The sequence below is a fragment of the Bombus terrestris genome, chromosome 14, assembly GCF_910591885.1.
Source record: "Bombus terrestris chromosome 14, iyBomTerr1.2, whole genome shotgun sequence".
In the NCBI taxonomy this organism is placed as follows: Eukaryota; Metazoa; Arthropoda; class Insecta; order Hymenoptera; family Apidae; genus Bombus; species Bombus terrestris.
This window is the reverse complement of record NC_063282.1, coordinates 6,518,686-6,535,417: the sequence shown is the minus strand read 5'-3', so window position 1 is coordinate 6,535,417 and position 16,732 is coordinate 6,518,686. Positions and strand designations below refer to the sequence as shown.

Below are 16,732 nucleotides of genomic sequence, written 5' to 3'. Positions count from 1 at the left end.
TTATTAAAATAATTTAAATGTAAAATGAAATTTCTTTAAAGTAGTTAATAAATATGGCAACTTGTTATAAGACCGTGCATACTAAGCACTCGTTAAATGTTTCATGTTCAATTGTAGAATATTTAAATAGGTATTTAAATAATTTAATTAAAAATGAAGATTAGAGAATCATTTGTATCATATTATAAAAGTAATATATTCTTAAAAAATGTCATTTACCGATACGCTTCGACCGGCATAAACCAATTTTCGGTATGCTCTCTATTTAGTAAAAAAATGTATATGTATGTAGTGTTATAAATTGGTATTGTTATCATAATGCATAAAGCATTGATCATACTTTTAGAATGCAGAAATTACAAATGTAATAAAAAAGGATATAGAAAAATATTGGAAAGATAAAATTAACTTACATCAATTTGATGATGCAGATAATACAAGGAGAAAGTTTTATGTATTATCAATGTTCCCATATCCTTCCGGAACACTTCATATGGGACATGTAAGGGTTTATACAATAAGTGATACAGTTGCTCGTTTTTATAGAATGAAAGGTAAATTCTTTAATTTAATTGTAATTATATATATTGTTTGGTTTATTTATATAATTTTTTATTGACTCACTTTTCTCTTTTATTTCAGGATACAATGTCCTTCATCCAATGGGTTGGGATGCATTTGGATTACCTGCTGAGAATGCTGCAATTGAAAAACAAGTTGATCCTGCTGTGTGGACATACGATAACATTAAAAAGATGAGAAATCAATTAAAATCATTGAATTATTCTTTTGATTGGAATAGAGAATTTGCTACATGTGATCATGAATATTATAAGTGGACGCAGGAATTATTTTTAAAACTTTTTGACAAAGATTTGGTTTATCGGAAAGAATCATTTGTTAATTGGGATCCTGTTGATGAAACTGTATTAGCAGAGGAACAAGTTGATGCAAATAATTGCTCTTGGAGATCAGGTGCAAAAGTAGAAAAAAAGTTGCTAAATCAGTGGTTCGTTAGGACTACATCATTTGCTAAGTAGGTATATTAGAATTTAACAATCTCTAAAGAGCATTGAAATATGTAATAAGAATTACAAATAGTATTTAACCAATTTATTTTGTATCATGTCAGATCATTGTTTCAAGGTTTAGATGATCCAACATTGATAGAATGGAGAGATGTCAAAAAGATCCAACAAAATTGGATAGGTGACTGTAGTGGTACTAGTTTTGAATTACAGTTGATGGGAACTATCCCAAATTATCCCAAAACAGTAAATATTTGGACTAATTATCCAGAATTTATTGAATATGCAAAGTTTATTGCAATATCTCCAAAAAGCTTATTAAATAGATCAGAGTATTGTAGAGATGTGGCAGAAGGAATTCAAATCATAGATGTTAAAGTAATAAACCCATTCAATGGAAATGAATTGCCAGTATTTGTAACGGATAAAGTTGCATTTCCAACTCATAGAGATACTTATCTTGGTATACCGTCTGCTTCAATAGATGATTATCAGTTTTCTGAAATAGTTGGGATTGAATTTGTACGGCATTCAATAAGAAGTTATGAGGAACAAGAAAACAAAAGATCAGAAATATTATCTAAAGCAAGAAAGTGGAAAATTGGTGGATACCCTGTTGGTTCAAGATTGCAAGATTGGTTAATATCTAGACAGAGGTATTGGGGTACACCAATTCCAATTATTTATTGTTTAAATTGTGGTATCCAACCAGTACCACGCAATGATCTTCCTGTAATTTTACCAAATGTAACATTTTCATCTTCAAATAAAAAGTCTATATTATGTGAAACTAAGGATTGGTTAAATACTTCTTGTCCTAAATGTGGAGCTCAAGCAGTTAGAGAATCAGATACAATGGACACATTTGTAGATAGTTCATGGTATTATCTGAGATACATTGACCCACAAAATATGAAAGAGATGTTTGCTGTTGACAAAGCAAAAGAAATGTTTCCTATTGATCTGTATATAGGTGGAAAAGAACATGGTAAGTATCTAATATTTAAATTCTTTGTAGATATAAAATATATATATTTAAAAATCTCAAATTAATAACATTATAATTTCAGCTGTACTGCACTTATATTATGCCAGATTTATAAGTCATTTTCTACATTCAGAAGGACTTTTACCCACTCCAGAACCATTTAAACAATTGCTTGTGCAGGGTATGGTACTTAGTAAAACATATCAGCTAGAAAAGACAGAGAAATATTTAAAAGCGGATGAAGTGGAAGAACATGCAGGAAAACATGTAAAAAAGAATACCAAAGAACCAGTCATTGTCTCATGGGACAAAATGTCTAAATCAAAACATAATGGCATTGATCCTCTTGAATTTTTAGATAAATATGGAATTGATACAACTAGATTATTTATATTAGCTGATCAAGCACCAACTTCAGATAAGCGTTGTGACCATAATAGTAAGTTCTTTGTAATAAAAATTTTAACTAATTATTATATATATCAAATAATGTATATATTAATAATATTCAGCCATGCCGGGAATATTAAATTGGCAAAATCGTTTATGGAAGACTGTAAAAACTTTTAACGATTATCGCAATAGCATAACTTCAGAAGAGCTTCAGGCGGAACCTATTGATTCTAAATTTGCAGAACATGATGAATACATGTTTGATAGTCGAAATTATTTTTTAAAGTCTGTAACTTATAATATAATCGGATCTCAACAATTAAGTATTGCAATATCAAGAATGCAAGGACTTACAAATAGGTATATATTACAATTTTGCAGTACATCAACAATTCTAATAATTTTAGATACATAATAATAAGATAGATTTTAGTAATTGTCTTTTTGTTTTAATATTAAGCATACGCAAAGTGTGTGTAGAATGCATGAAAAAAAGTCGTGAATATGAACGTGCATTAGCAGTCCAAATTATAATGCTTGCTCCATTTGCACCACATTTTGCTTCGGAATTGTGGTCCGCATTTTCTGAGGTAAAACATCATCTAATAGATAAGAATGAAGTGGACTTAGATAAAGATGTTATGGAACAAAAATGGCCAGAAATAGATATGAATTATAAAATGTCTGTAGAGATCATAGTAAGTACAAAGTATTTAAAGTATTTATTACTTCACTATCATTATATAAATTTACATTCTATTATTTATTATATAACTATATAAATAATAACAGTATGATTCTTAGAAATCAAAGTACTTTATTTAATACTATGTATAATTTTATATAAACACATTATTAATGCTACACCATTCTGTATACTATTAGATAAATAATGGGTTTTGCACAAAGATTAAAATACCCAAGTATGAAGTAGATAAATTATCACTTGAGACAGCTCTTGATTTAATACAGAATGAGCCAGCTGTCCAGAAACGTTTAAAGAAGCATAAGATCGTTAAATCTAGACTTCTTTCAAGGGAAGGCTGTGATCCAAAAATATTAATTTCAACAAAAAGACGAGTAGACAATGTTCAAATGTAATACAACAGGTAAGAAAAATAGAAGCAGAAAAAGAATTATAGATATATATGTAATTTTTTATCAAATATACTTTTTGTATGAAAACTAAGTTATTTAAATGTAAAGAGCCTGTACATAATGAAACTAACTACATAAATAAAAATTTTGTTTACTGTTGCAATGAGTTAATGAATAATAAAAATAATAAAATGAATAATTATTCTTACCCAATGTCATATTCTCCTGCATATTCATTATGCGGTATTTTTTGTAAGAGTTTAATATAATCAAGTGGTAATTGACTTTCATGTGCACCTTTTAATATTGTTTCTCTGTAAGAGAATAATTAGTAATTATATAATAAACTTTAAACAAATTGAATAGAATTAAGTATAACATACAAATACAATGGTGAAGGTCTCCTGTGTTTTGGTAGCAAACACAATTTTACATTTTTATCAGGATTGTTACATTGCTGATACACTCTGCATTTAAATATTTTACCAGTAAGTGTTTCTATGTCAACCATTAAAGGGAAATATAATTTATCTGCTACACCTTCTTGATTATCTAATGTATACATATTACATTCATCTAATTCCCAAACTGCTCCCCATACAATATAATTTTCTGTAGGAACAATTGTTGCTGAACATCCACCCCATCTCTTTGAGTGTGTTATAAAATCTAATCTGAAATTCTGATATAATTCAGTATTTGCATAAATAATAAAGCAAATAATCAAATTTTATAAAGCATAACACATATCTTGCTGTTTTCAATTATTCAAAATAAAGATAGATTTACTAACCGCGTAGGAAATTTCCTTTAACCATGTATATTTACCTTTAAAAATCCGATATCTTTTCGTACTGCAGTTGGATTATTAATATGTATTCTTCCTGTTAACATGTTACTTCCGTATGCAAAATATAAGAATTTATTAGACATTTTGTCAGTTAATTTATGAAATTTGTTGAAGATAACTTATTACTGGGAACAAAGAGATGAATAGGTTAAGGTATCATTCGTTATCAGTATTAAATATGTATTTATGATGTTTTTTGATAGAGATATAATCGTACCTTATATAATTACCCAGGTTTTATTTAAACAAAAGCATGTTACAATAAATAAACTGCTATCAGAATACAACTTAAAATTAGAAGATACACAAATTTAATGCTTGAAGTATATGAGTAAATTAGAGGTCTAAATAATAGAAGGTATTGATTGTAAAAATGTTTATATTGATTTAACTATACATGTTTAAGGTATAAAGCATTAATTTATATAGCATTATTATTCAAATTTATAATTTGCATAAACCTCGCGAAACATATCGCGACAATTTATTTTAACTTGAAGCTTGGCACACAATAAGAAAACTCCTGATAACTTTCTATGTAGACTATATATTTCTTCAGGTGGAGGGCAAAGCCTGTGATCCAATATTGTTGGGACTAATGATTGAATCCTGTAATCAATGTTATATAATTTATTAATTTATTAATGATTTAATTTAAATGATATCATATTGTTCTCACCGTTTAGTTACATCTTGCCCACCAAAGTCATAATATTTAGAATTTTTATCAAATACTTGACCCAAGACCATTACTGCATCTACATGAGCTTCTTCCATAAGCTGAAATTAATACAATGTAATAAATGTATAAATGTTAATATAATAATCTTTCCTAAAGCTAAAACTATTAAAAAATATACATATCATACTTTAGACTCGTATCCTGTAAGGAATCCCATTTCTCTAGATAAATTTAAAATTTTATTACGATCGCCTTCACTTGCAGCATAAATTATTTCAATGTATTTATCCATAAATGATTTCTCATATCCTCGACATGCGCCAAAATCTAACAATATTAACTGAAAATTATATTAGGAACTATAATTAATAATATCAAAGATAGTGTGCACTTATTGATGATAATATAATAATATCTTATATACAAACTTGTCTTGTATTGGTGTTATAAAAGAAATTGGACCAATTTGGATCAGTTTGCATGTATCGAAAAACAAACAATTCTTTAAGGCACAAACTCATTATTAATTTGCAGATATGTTCTCTTGTTTCCATATTCATACTTGTACATTTATCTACTGGAATTCCTTCTACCATCTCAGTTGTAAAAATTTGACTCGTTGATAGCTCATCTAAATATAAAATTAAGTCAATTTTACATTTAAATTGCTAATATTTAATTCAATTTACCTACTACAGCTGGAACATAATAATCTAAATACGGTTCTATAAGTTGTTTATATCTTCTTGTACATTCTGCTTCTCTTACATAATCCACTTCCCATGCAAGTTCACGTTTTGCAACTTCCACTAAATTATCTATAAACATGCCTTTTGGGAAAATATTCCAAACCTGTAAAAATTTCTAGATATATTTTTACATAATCTTAAATAAAACAAAAATCAAGTATTTTCATACCTTCATTATGCCTACTAAATTCTCAACATCACTTTGAATACCCATAGCTACACCAGGATATTGAATTTTAATTGCAACATCTTGTCCATTTAACAAGGTACCATGATGTACCTGGCCTATAATATTTTTTCTGATATAAAGAATGTTCTTTAAAATGTTTTTATATTACTTTGGCCTTCCAAGAAAAAGCTAATTTAAAAGAATAAAAATAAATGGTAACTACCAATGGAAGCTGCAGCAAATGGTCTATCTTCAAAGGTTGCTAATTTATTTTTCCAGTCATGTCCAAGTTCAGTGGCTAATACCTTCTCAACTTGCCACTTTGGCATGAAGTCAGCACTTTGTCTAACTCGTTCAAATACTTTTTGTAGTTCAGGATTTATAATGGTTTCATCTTGTATACTTAAAATTTGTCCAATTTTTAAAGCTGCACCTATTATAAACATATGCAAAGCACATAACTATTAATTGACAAAAAATCCAGTAAATGTATTAAGGATATTTACCTCTCACTTTACATAATGTAGAAACTATTCTTTCTGCATTTGCTTTAGTAAGAAACAGGCTATCAAATGTGTCTCCAAGACTTTGTTTTTTTAATCCAAGTGTTCTACGTGTGTATTCTGCAACTGTACCAACACCAAGACCAACTCCTAATGTTCCAAAGCTTATCATTCTTTGTAATCTGGTAGATGGAACTTTTTGTGCTTTTGCACTAGGTGAAAGCTTTGAAAGAAAAATTTATTTATTAATGTATTTAAATAAAATGCATCATATCATTTATAATAATTTATATAAAAATGTAAAAAGGCTCACAGTTTGCTTTGGTCTAACAGATGGTTTTGGTTTAACTTGAGAGCTTTCTAAAGCTACTTTCATATTTTCTGTTGCCTTGTTTTCTAATATCTCAAAATCAGTTTTTAATGTATTTGATACATCTTGTTTCATGTTCTGACTCTTTATTTTTTTTTCATGCTCTAATTCCAATTTCTTCAAAATTGCCTTATCTTTCTCAGAAAGTTCAATTTTAGGTATTTCATATTCTAGTTTGGAAATTGTTTCAATTTTTTCTTTCACAGTTGAGTACTTTTTTAATGGTTTATCCTGTTTACTTCGTATATCATTTTCGTTATCAGGTTTTACGTTTGGATCATCCATCTCTATTATTATTTCTTTTGGATCTTTAGCAGGATTATAAACATGTAATTTAGTTCTGGTAGATTTTCCAGGTTTATCTGAATCAACTGGCATTCCTGTCACTTCTTTAGTTTTTAATTTCAAAAATTCTATTATACCCTTCTCAACAACATTTATTCGTTCTGTCACTTCTTTAAATTCTTTTGTTATTTGAACCTGTATACATGTTATACTGTACAGGAAATTATAATATTCATTTGTAAAATTAATTTATATTATTAGTCACCATATAAGATAATTATTGTTATATTACAAAAATGTTTGTCATATTAGAAAAAGATATTAATAATCTATATTTATTTTTGAAACTTACAGGAACCTTACTTAGTTTTATATTATTCAATGTTTTTAAATTATCTGACAGGCATTTCTCTGTAGTAGTCTTCAAACTTGAAGTCTTTACTATGTGTTTAACTGTTTCTTCTTGATGCTTAATCACAGCTTCGGCTACTACCTTAGCTCCTCTAAGTATACCAATGACATCAGACATCCGATGTTGAGACATTTTTTAATGTGATTGATGTAGAAATTGATTGTTAAATACTGCCTATTGAGATATAAATTTAAGTCATGATGTTATTTCTCTATTATATATACACACATACACAGACATATTACTTTTGATTTTTAATAATTATGTATTAGGTTATTCTATGTAATTTACTTATAAGGAGTGTTGCGACTTCAAAAAATTACATACTTGAATATTAATATACCGCCTGTAGTACATGTGTTTAAAATATATGCAGACCTTGAAACGTATAAATAGGGTTATAGTACAATGTGCCGGGACTTTTATTACTATAGATACTTTTTTATATCAATTAGATATAATTTTTAAATAAAAATAGTTTCTTAAATTAAATACCCAACCTTTTATTTGGTGTAAATAATTTAATTGTTAATATTTTAGAAACATGTTTGCAAAGGAATTTTTACTCTTCGCACAATTGATACACAGTGCATAGTACGTACAAAAAATTAATATAATGCAATCTTTTTCTTAGAATTCTTAGAGTATGTATATTATTTGCCTTATTTATTCTATTTTATATTTTTATTTTATATTTTATTTATATTGTTATTTATTAAAAATATTAACTAACTACATAATTAATCAGGTTATGAAAGTTATAAGAATTTTCTTTTCATATTTTTGATTTATTAATAACAGTTTATTAACTATAAATAAATAAATTACAAAAATTCTATAGTTTATTGAGAATATCTTTATTTAATGGTTTGTTTACGAATTATACATATATAAATAATATACATGTGTGTATGTAGAATATACAAAAAGAGTTGGGGACAAATAAAAACAAACACAAAAGTCTTAATAAACATGAATTAAAAACCCATTATTTTCAGTTACGAAATGTTTAATGTATAAAAGTATCGTGTGTAAGCCAGCGAAGGAGAAACATATTGAATGTATGCTGTAAAGGCAATGTCTTATTGACAAACAGCTCGTGACTCAGAAATAAATAGTTTTCTACAACCTGCAAGAGTAACTTGTGTTTCGATTAGGTTTTCAAAAATTCAAAATATAGTAAAATTATTCTAAAAACGTTTGATTTTCTCATTTTCATATTAACTACTTCCTTGCTATTCTTCCCAATCTACTAATTTCACTACATTCATACATATTTTATGAAAAATTTCATACTTCTTCCGCATATAATTTATAAGAGAATTTATCAGAATTAGTAAGGAGTGTTAAACTTTGTATTAAGTCTTGCTGTAAAATGCAAAAAATGCTTTTACTATATTTTGAATTTTTGGAAACCTAATCAAAACCCAAATTATGCATGCGGATTGTAGTATATGTATATATCTTATAAAACAAGGTTTAAACATGTATCTAGTAAATTAGAAAGCGAACTTTTTAAATTCGTTCACAATAAAAATCACAGAAAATCAATTGATAACAAGATTGTTGTTTTAATAACTTTTATGAACAAAAACTCATAATTTGTTTTTGGTATTTATATTTATCAATACCTTATAAGCTCTACAATAATTTTATTTATATACACAGTATATACTTTTCTCGTTGTACCTTTATAGAACTAGAGAAACAGAAAATTTATTATACAACAAATTCTAAACGATTTGGGATGATTTACTTTTTCAATAAATTTAAGCTAAATAAATTTATTTTGTTTATAGACCCTGAGGTAGTCTCAATGAAATTAAAGTAATATATGCATAAAATTATTAGAAGTATATGAATAACAGTATTTATAAAAAATGCTATTTAGTTTATGTGTACATTTAATATGTATATCTATATATACTTATCATTGTATACAAGATTTTTATACTTGAAAAATTTGTAAAATCTTTTTGAAATTCTTTTTCTCAAAAATGTCCTTTTTAGGATTCTTAATAAGGCTTCTTTTGATATCAATATTTATTAAGTATATATGTAAAGAGAGACCACCTCATCAGGTTTAGTGTCTTATTTTAAAAACATATGTAAAACAAAGAAAATTAATTTTACAACAAAGTTAAGTGTAAGAAACTGACATTTGTTAAAATTAAATAACATTTGGTTGATCTGGAAAAAGCGAAGCAAAAAATGTACTGAAAAATGTCCAGGTAAAAGCAAGTGCACCAGGTCTTTCCTCTTCATGTTCTTCATTTGCATTTGTTCTTGCTTCTGCTTGTACAGCTGGTACTTGACCATTTTGTTGCTGTGCAGGTTGTGGACCTATTGCTTCATTTTGTAATATTTGGTTATTGTTATCCACCCGATCCCCTCTACCATTATTATTTTCAGGTAATAGAATAGGTTGTACCCGGAAAAAACCACCTTGATATCTGTGAAATATTGACTTCATTGTACATATTTGCATATAAAAGATGTAAACACAATATTTATATATATTAACTTACAGATACATTGCAAAGCCAAGAAACGTAACAATAAGAAATCTTAGAGGAGATGAGTAAAAATATACTAAAGTGAAAAAAAGAATTATTCTGGACAGCATATAAAAAACATCTAGCCAATCTCTGTTAAATGCACCATCTTCTCCAGCACCATTATTTCCTCCATTAACATCAGCTTCTTGAGCAGCAGGTTGTTGTTGCTCATCACCTACATTATTATTATTATTATTATTATTATTATTATTGTTGTTGTTTGTGTTATTTGTATATGGATTTTGAACATTATCATTTGTATTGACATTCATTTGCTGAACATATGGAATGCTAGTCTGTAATTGTATTCCTTGTGCTGCCATCCTATAATAAAATATTCTTTTTCACTATAAATTATATATAATTTCCAAATATTAAAATAAGTTATAAGAATGCCATTTACAGTTGCATATATTGTGTAAAATAATGGGTATATGCTTGTTGCATCCAAGCCATTTGTTGACTATTTCGTGGATCAAAATATTGTAGTGTAGAATACAATTGTGCCGGAGTATGTTGCATAGCAACATTAGTAATATGTTGACTTTGATTCTGTATATTATTTGTATTATTTAATCTCGTATTTTCCACTGTACTTCTTGCAATAGAAATTGTTTTTGTATTTTCCACAACTTGTTCAGTTATTTTATTTGTTGATGTTTTTTGCGAAGCACAGACTAAGTGAACTATATAGGTTTGATCTTCTTGCCCATTACAGTGTCTCAACACATCTTTTAAACATGTGGAATCATTTAATAATTGCCCTGAATATATGAGTTTCTGACTTGCTCGTTCCTACAAATATATTCAATTCATTATCATGTTATTTCTTACACAATATTTTTACTATTTCTTGATTTCGAATAAAAAATTAATTATTACAGACAAATAATAAAATATAATCATCTTATTGTTGATAATTAAATTATCATCATTAAACTCATAAAAATATCAACGTATTATCTCTAATAGATAACGCACTATAGCTTTCTAAGAATACTTAAAGGGAAGCGTCCGCAATATTTTTTTGTTTTTTTTTTTTGTGTCATGTAGTGATGTTAATGATACATTGCTTTCACTAAGAGTACAACTTTCACAAAATTTCACATGACGTGAGATTCATAAAATAGACGAAATAAAACTCACTGGTTTACTAGGATAAACATCAGACAAATGTTCTTTTAATTGGCGAACGGTCCACCCAATATCACAATTTACGATTTGATCTTTAATCTGCTGATTCGGTGCTTTTATTATTACTTTGACAGCGATTCCTTCCATTGTTAATAAATCCTGGCTTTTTATATTCCGTTTGATCAGCTGTTCTTACTGTCAATCACTCAGCAAAATTAATTAACAGTGCTACCGAGGCAGATTGATGTTTGCGTTTGAGAGATTTTTATACACTACGTTATTTCCCTTGTTGAATCAACCTGCCGATTTACATAAAATACCTCGTACTATTTATTTGGATACTGACTAAAATAGATTCATAGAGACTTTGTAACTCAAACGGATATTTAATCGTAAATATATTTTTGTAAGCGTCACTAAATGGAATCACGTATTTGGCGATTTATCATTGGTCGTAGGTCGTAATTGCAGATTACAATTTATTTATGCTTTGATAAGAGCCGATTCTCAAGTTCATTTCAATGCCTTATAGCGATATCGTAATCTGCGAAAGTTACCAACAGTTCATGAAAACTGCATCGCAGTAGCAAGTGCAGTTTGACATTAATAGAGTTGGTAATCGTTACCGTTACTAGAGAGTCGAAGCCTTCGAAATTTTTGAGTTTGAATTTGAATTAAACAAAATTTGGATATAATGAAATGTGAGCATTATTTCATTTGTTATTAAATGTTTTCCCTATCGATGTACTTTACTGTTTATCTTTTATGAAAAGATTGGTGTACTATGAATATTAAACGTTATAAAGTAGTATTGACATAAATTAGACTTCATACTATTTAACCTTGCAATTTTTCAATTATTTATTCGTCAGTATTATTCAAAATCGGTACTTCATTTAATTATTCTATTCTGAATTATTTTATAAAATACTGATGCATGAGTTATAATGCAACAGCAATATCAACAAATATCTTTTTGAAGATATTCTTTTAATGTATTCTTCTATGTTGCAGGGTTCCCTCCAAATCTACTACAAACAGTTCAAGGCGATCTTCTGTAAGTATACTGATATTCAAAAAATATTTGTAGGACACGTAAATAATATTAATGTTGATTCTGTAGTATACTGTTATTGCGGCTTTGTGTATATTATGCCACAAGTTATGTACTAAGGTTGTTTGGATTTGACACACTATTTAATTAATTAATATTTTGAAGTTTGATTATAAGTTTATCCTGTTATCTTGAAACTTTGTTAAATACCACTGTTATTTTTGTAACAAACTTAGATACTTAAGCCTCCCAAACCACGCCATCCTCTGCAGAACTTAAACTTTAATAGCTCTTCCAATGAAAGTAGTCCTACTGCAACGGCAAAGATTAAAAGACGTGTTAGTTTTGCAGAAAAAAAACATGTCAAGTGAGTTACTTGCTGCTTATAATTTTTTTTAATGAATCTCAATAATGTAGTTGATTTGTTAATTCATGGTATAAAATTCATTGTACAGAGAATTTTGCAATTCCTTGGAGCAAGGAACTGTATGGGATAATACATATGAAGAGCATGATTTAAGTAATCTCAAAGTACCATGTTCTTCTAATCAAAAAGAATGTGAGACTGAAAGCGTATACAAAGAAAATGTTTTTGATAATATTCATGAAAATAATGTGCAGTTTGTTTGTAATAAAGTAACAAATGAAAATGTTGATGTTGAAGAATATAGTTCACACATTGCAAATAAAATTGAAGATGTAAATTGTCAAAATGAAATGTTACTGACTGAACCATTAGTTACACTTCATGATGCAGTTGTTCAAGAAACTGAGTCTACTTTTTTGACTGATTTACAGTTGAAAAATGATAACCACATATCAAAGAATATTATCGTGTATGAAGATCCTGATAGAAACTTAACTGAAAAAGTGTTAGAGTTATCAGAATCAAATGTAAATAATTTTCATCATAATGAATTAAATACATTTACATCTACATCTGTTCAGAATATGTATATGGATTTGACTGAAGTTGTTCCCAGTAACATGTATTTTAGTGCACATTATAAGGATACCGAAGAGATTAAAGATGTATCAATGGAATTAACAACACTTGTTTTACCATCAAGTGCACAAAATTTTCTGCAATTTAACAAACCTAATGTAACAGAGAATTTAATAAATCAAGATATGCCAATGGAATTAACTGGAGCCTTACCATCTGTCATTAAACTTAATGATAATATTAGTAATCCACAGGCAGCTATGTGTAGTGAAGATGATAAAACTAAAAGATTTCATAATGTTTCAATGGAAATGACTACAGCAGTACCACCTTCTATACATAATTTACAACCAAGTAGTAATAGTATAAATTATTGTGTTTCAAATGATAAAGAGAATAGAACAATTACTTTTCATGATGTATCAATGGATATTACTAAAGTTGTAGAAAGAACCTTTTATAAATCTCCTGACAGATTACCAATGATACAAGAACCATTGCAATGTAAATATAATATTACAAGACAGGATGAAAGAACTGAATTATTAAATACATCTTTAGAAATGACTAATGTAGTCCCAGTTAATATACATTCTGGAAAAAAAAATCGTAGACAACATGCAACTAATCTTGGTAGTCCAGAAAGTAGTATTAAAAAATTAAGAATTAACTCAAATGTTTATGAAACACAAACAAATGATAGTAAAACTAGAATTTGTAATAATGAGTCAATGGAATTTACCACAGCTGTAACAACTTTACCTAGAATATACCAAAATAATTTACAGATAGCTACACAAAATGTACCTACCACCCAATCAAATTCTTCTGCTTCTACGTTTGACAATAGTAGAAGTCATTTACTATCAAATAAAACTATTATTTTTCATGATAATTCTATGACATTTACAAATGTATTACCATCACTTAATAAAAGGGGCAATATGGAAGGAAAGATAATTGTATATTCTGAGTCAAATATAAATGATAATAAAGATGTAACAACAACACAATCTCAAGCTGAAGATTTTGACATAGATTTTACTAAAGATAGACAATCAGCATTACCTGATAGTGTTCAAAATAGAAACCTTCCAGATTTCTCAACCTGTACTGATAATGTCTTAAAAGATATTACTGCTACTGTAGCAATTCCTTGTTTATTAAACTCAGATACAACCATGAATAAAGAAAGCTATATAGATAAGGAAAACAATTTTCCAAAAAGTGTAGAAAATAATGTTCTGGAAAAGTATACTCCAATTAAAGTTCAGAGTTCTGCAAATATTACACCTAGCATGCCCTTGCATGAGTCAGTGCAACAAGCTACTTTTGCTTCAGCTTTGAGAGAAAATAACACAGAAATAGCTTGTGCTACATTTAACTCTGTATCAAATGATGCTTCTGCTGTAAATTCTGAGTTAAATAAAGATAAACACTCACCAGTTAAATACACACAAATAATTACATCACATCCAAGAAGAACATATACAATTCAACCATCAAATAGTAATCACACTTTTACAATCAGCAACAAAGAAAATAACATTTCAGAAATTAACAATGATGTTCTTGATATAAATAACAAGGAAAATGATGTATGTAGCGTTTCGAATAATACAGAATGTTTACAAAATAGAGATTATAATAGGGAATGCTTAACGGATAAAAGCGATATGTTTTTCAATGAAAATGTGGAAGTATTAGAATCAATTCCATCATTACCATCATTTAATTGTTTGGATGATTTGACAGATACAGATATGAATGTTAGTTGCAATAAGGAAGTTAAGATAGAAGCAAATTGCCTTTCAAAAAATGGGAATAGTAAAGGTACTTTAAATCTTGAGGATTGTCAAGGAATTGTATTAGAGGAAAATGTGCGGAAATCTTGCACATTTCTGATAAAACGTACATCTCTAAATGATGCACCAGAGAATTCAAATCTTGAACAAGAGGATCAAGTACAAACAGATGAAATCCAGAAGTTGGAATTGCTGGATGTAAGAGATAACAATACAGAGTCTCAAATTTTACATCTTTCATCTTCAACAGTAAATGATAGTGAAAAATTATCTTCGACGCCCGTTAACGAAGAAAATGGTCAAGATTTACGTTTGAACAATTCTAACTTAGAAAATCAAAGCATAGAATATTCTTTATCAAATATAAGAGCTATTCATGAAAGTACTCCAAAAGCTGATAATGATAAGTTAATTGATATACACAGAATGGAAGTAAATAATGAATCTTATTCAAACGATAAATTGCAACTAAGTTTGGAACCTCATACTTCTTGCAAAGAAGATGTTGCAATTGAATTGGATCCTTTTTCTGCGTTAATGAACGAGTTGAAAGATTATGCGAAAAGGTATTTCAATGAATTTAATATTTTCTAATATTTCATCGATATTGCATCATATAATTCTTGAAATACCCGTTTTAGTAACGAGATTATTTGGGAAGTATACCACGAAAATATCGAAAAAAGTATGTTTATTGTTGGTTTCATATCGTGTTCACTGTTAGTAGTAATATTTATACGGGATCCTTGTGATGTAATAAATAATGAATTTATTAAAGAGATTAAATTAATTTCACGATTAGCAGGTGAGTCCCAAAAAGCGAATTAACGAAAAGAGTATTAATTTATATTTAATGCAATTTGTTTAAAAATATCTTTGTTTATTAGATGATGCGGATGCATTAATAAGTATAGTTCATAGAATAATTTTAGAAAAGTTAGACATAACAAAATTATTGGACTTATATAAAAATCGTAAGGATATTTTACCGATGTTAAATTACATTTCGGAGGAAGTAAAGTTAGCAATGGATTTTATGTTCGATTTGAAGCGCTTGAACGACCTAAATTTGATGGAAATAACTCACGATAGGTAAAAATGATTTAAACCGTATCATTTTTATGTCTGATGCAGTATATACATTTTTCTCTTATTTTAGCGTATCTTTCATATCACAAACTAAAACTGGGAGCATTGTACTGGAGATTACGATAGATATCAAACCGTTCGATAAGATTGAATCTCAAAATATCTCCGTCCATTGTCTTATAGGTTCTGTGAGGTCAGTTCTAAAAGTATCTAAGAGACGATGTAAGAGATGATTTTACTATAACTTAACTGTTTTACAGAGAGAAAGATATTAAAAAGTTGATAATGAATGTAAAAAGAGATCATAAATTTCTGCGGAGATATATAAACGATGTGAAAGACTATATATATCTAATGGATGAGTCTACTGTATAACTTAAAAATTATATTAGCATATTCTCCATGAAGATATACCAATTAAGATGCAATAATCAACCAATAGAAATTATTACTAAATAATCAAGAATTAATTTTATTGTATTGTAATAATTTTACATGTGACTATACGAGAATGCATAATAAAATGTTTAATATTTCTTTTACTAAAATATTGTATAGGTAATTAAATTGCATGATGAAATTATTCCAGTATATTATTCCAAGTTAAATATTCTTTTAT

At 27.9% G+C, this 16,732-nt stretch overlaps 5 protein-coding genes and 1 long non-coding RNA gene across 10 annotated transcripts; 3 read left to right on the top strand and 3 right to left on the bottom strand.

Annotated features, from left to right (window-relative positions):
* The first annotated feature begins 38 nt into the window (after positions 1-38).
* LOC100651934 (leucine--tRNA ligase, mitochondrial) lies at positions 39-3,666 on the top strand. The gene is made up of 8 exons (XM_003400851.4): positions 39-252; positions 347-554; positions 643-1,036; positions 1,133-2,016; positions 2,099-2,455; positions 2,529-2,769; positions 2,870-3,107; positions 3,295-3,666. Exons 1-8 carry the CDS (start codon positions 154-156, stop codon positions 3,508-3,510), a joined length of 2,637 nt encoding a protein of 878 aa, XP_003400899.1. The 5' UTR covers positions 39-153; the 3' UTR covers positions 3,511-3,666.
* Positions 593-4,471, bottom strand: LOC100643954 (gamma-glutamylcyclotransferase). 2 transcript variants are annotated; one of them, XM_048412010.1, is made up of 4 exons: positions 4,336-4,471; positions 3,891-4,189; positions 3,717-3,821; positions 593-699 (listed from the first exon to the last, which is right to left on the bottom strand). In XM_048412010.1, exons 1-4 carry the CDS (start codon positions 4,438-4,440, stop codon positions 684-686), a joined length of 525 nt encoding a protein of 174 aa, XP_048267967.1. In that variant the 5' UTR covers positions 4,441-4,471; the 3' UTR covers positions 593-683. The 2 variants fall into 2 exon arrangements, with proteins under 2 accessions (XP_048267967.1, XP_003400759.1); XM_003400711.3 differs by lacking the exon at positions 593-699 and adding an exon at positions 3,207-3,452.
* LOC125386310 lies at positions 4,381-5,175 on the top strand. Its single transcript, XR_007226330.1, has 2 exons — positions 4,381-4,510; positions 4,592-5,175. It is a non-coding gene; the product is annotated as an uncharacterized LOC125386310 (long non-coding RNA).
* LOC100651345 (atypical kinase COQ8B, mitochondrial) lies at positions 4,719-8,173 on the bottom strand. 4 transcript variants are annotated; one of them, XM_012316277.3, is made up of 12 exons: positions 8,028-8,173; positions 7,855-7,905; positions 7,468-7,701; positions 6,774-7,310; positions 6,464-6,683; positions 6,181-6,390; positions 5,958-6,073; positions 5,729-5,891; positions 5,468-5,670; positions 5,227-5,379; positions 5,037-5,137; positions 4,719-4,966 (listed from the first exon to the last, which is right to left on the bottom strand). In XM_012316277.3, exons 3-12 carry the CDS (start codon positions 7,657-7,659, stop codon positions 4,792-4,794), a joined length of 2,070 nt encoding a protein of 689 aa, XP_012171667.1. In that variant the 5' UTR covers positions 7,660-7,701; positions 7,855-7,905; positions 8,028-8,173; the 3' UTR covers positions 4,719-4,791. The 4 variants fall into 4 exon arrangements, with proteins under 4 accessions (XP_012171667.1, XP_012171668.1, XP_012171672.1 ...); XM_012316278.3 differs by lacking the exon at positions 7,855-7,905 and having other exon boundaries at positions 8,028-8,146; XM_012316282.3 differs by lacking the exons at positions 7,855-7,905; positions 8,028-8,173 and having other exon boundaries at positions 7,479-7,620.
* Positions 8,174-9,074: 901 nt separating this feature from the next.
* On the bottom strand, positions 9,075-11,693 carry LOC100650500 (homocysteine-responsive endoplasmic reticulum-resident ubiquitin-like domain member 2 protein). The gene is made up of 4 exons (XM_003400681.4): positions 11,232-11,693; positions 10,489-10,880; positions 10,056-10,409; positions 9,075-9,980 (listed from the first exon to the last, which is right to left on the bottom strand). The coding sequence occupies exons 1-4, from the start codon at positions 11,364-11,366 to the stop codon at positions 9,698-9,700; spliced, it is 1,164 nt and encodes a 387-aa protein (XP_003400729.1). The 5' UTR covers positions 11,367-11,693; the 3' UTR covers positions 9,075-9,697.
* A 112-nt stretch (positions 11,694-11,805) lies between these two features.
* LOC100650981 lies at positions 11,806-16,661 on the top strand. The gene is made up of 8 exons (XM_003400844.4): positions 11,806-11,920; positions 12,234-12,276; positions 12,510-12,640; positions 12,729-15,590; positions 15,666-15,829; positions 15,912-16,116; positions 16,184-16,306; positions 16,374-16,661. Coding segments are annotated over exons 1-8 (3,645 nt in total). The 5' UTR covers positions 11,806-11,918; the 3' UTR covers positions 16,489-16,661.
* The last annotated feature ends 71 nt before the right edge of the window (positions 16,662-16,732 follow it).

Bases quoted from the DNA above. Each gene is read 5' to 3' on its own strand.
- LOC100643954 (XM_003400711.3), bottom strand. From the start codon at position 4,440: ATGTCTAATAAATTCTTATATTTTGCATACGGAAGTAACATGTTAACA. The intron at 4,190-4,335 runs GTAAATATACAT...GAATTATATCAG, and splicing joins AAGATATCGGATTTTTAAAG to AATTTCAGATTAGATTTTAT. The intron at 3,822-3,890 runs GTATGTTATACT...ATTCTCTTACAG, and splicing joins AGACCTTCACCATTGTATTT to AGAAACAATATTAAAAGGTG.
- LOC100650981 (XM_003400844.4), top strand. The intron at 16,117-16,183 runs GTAAAAATGATT...CTCTTATTTTAG, and splicing joins ATGGAAATAACTCACGATAG to CGTATCTTTCATATCACAAA. The intron at 16,307-16,373 runs GTCAGTTCTAAA...ACTGTTTTACAG, and splicing joins TGTCTTATAGGTTCTGTGAG to AGAGAAAGATATTAAAAAGT.
- LOC100650500 (XM_003400681.4), bottom strand. From the start codon at position 11,366: ATGGAAGGAATCGCTGTCAAAGTAATAATAAAAGCACCGAATCAGCAG. The intron at 10,881-11,231 runs GTGAGTTTTATT...ATATATTTGTAG, and splicing joins ATGTTTATCCTAGTAAACCA to GAACGAGCAAGTCAGAAACT. The intron at 9,981-10,055 runs GTAAGTTAATAT...AATATTTCACAG, and splicing joins CTTGGCTTTGCAATGTATCT to ATATCAAGGTGGTTTTTTCC.
- LOC100651345 (XM_012316277.3), bottom strand. From the start codon at position 7,659: ATGTCTCAACATCGGATGTCTGATGTCATTGGTATACTTAGAGGAGCT. The intron at 7,311-7,467 runs GTAAGTTTCAAA...ACATGTATACAG, and splicing joins TAAAACTAAGTAAGGTTCCT to GTTCAAATAACAAAAGAATT. The intron at 6,074-6,180 runs GTAGTTACCATT...AAAATATTATAG, and splicing joins ATTTGCTGCAGCTTCCATTG to GCCAGGTACATCATGGTACC.
- LOC100651934 (XM_003400851.4), top strand. From the start codon at position 154: ATGAAGATTAGAGAATCATTTGTATCATATTATAAAAGTAATATATTC. The intron at 555-642 runs GTAAATTCTTTA...CTTTTATTTCAG, and splicing joins TCGTTTTTATAGAATGAAAG to GATACAATGTCCTTCATCCA. The intron at 1,037-1,132 runs GTAGGTATATTA...GTATCATGTCAG, and splicing joins AGGACTACATCATTTGCTAA to ATCATTGTTTCAAGGTTTAG.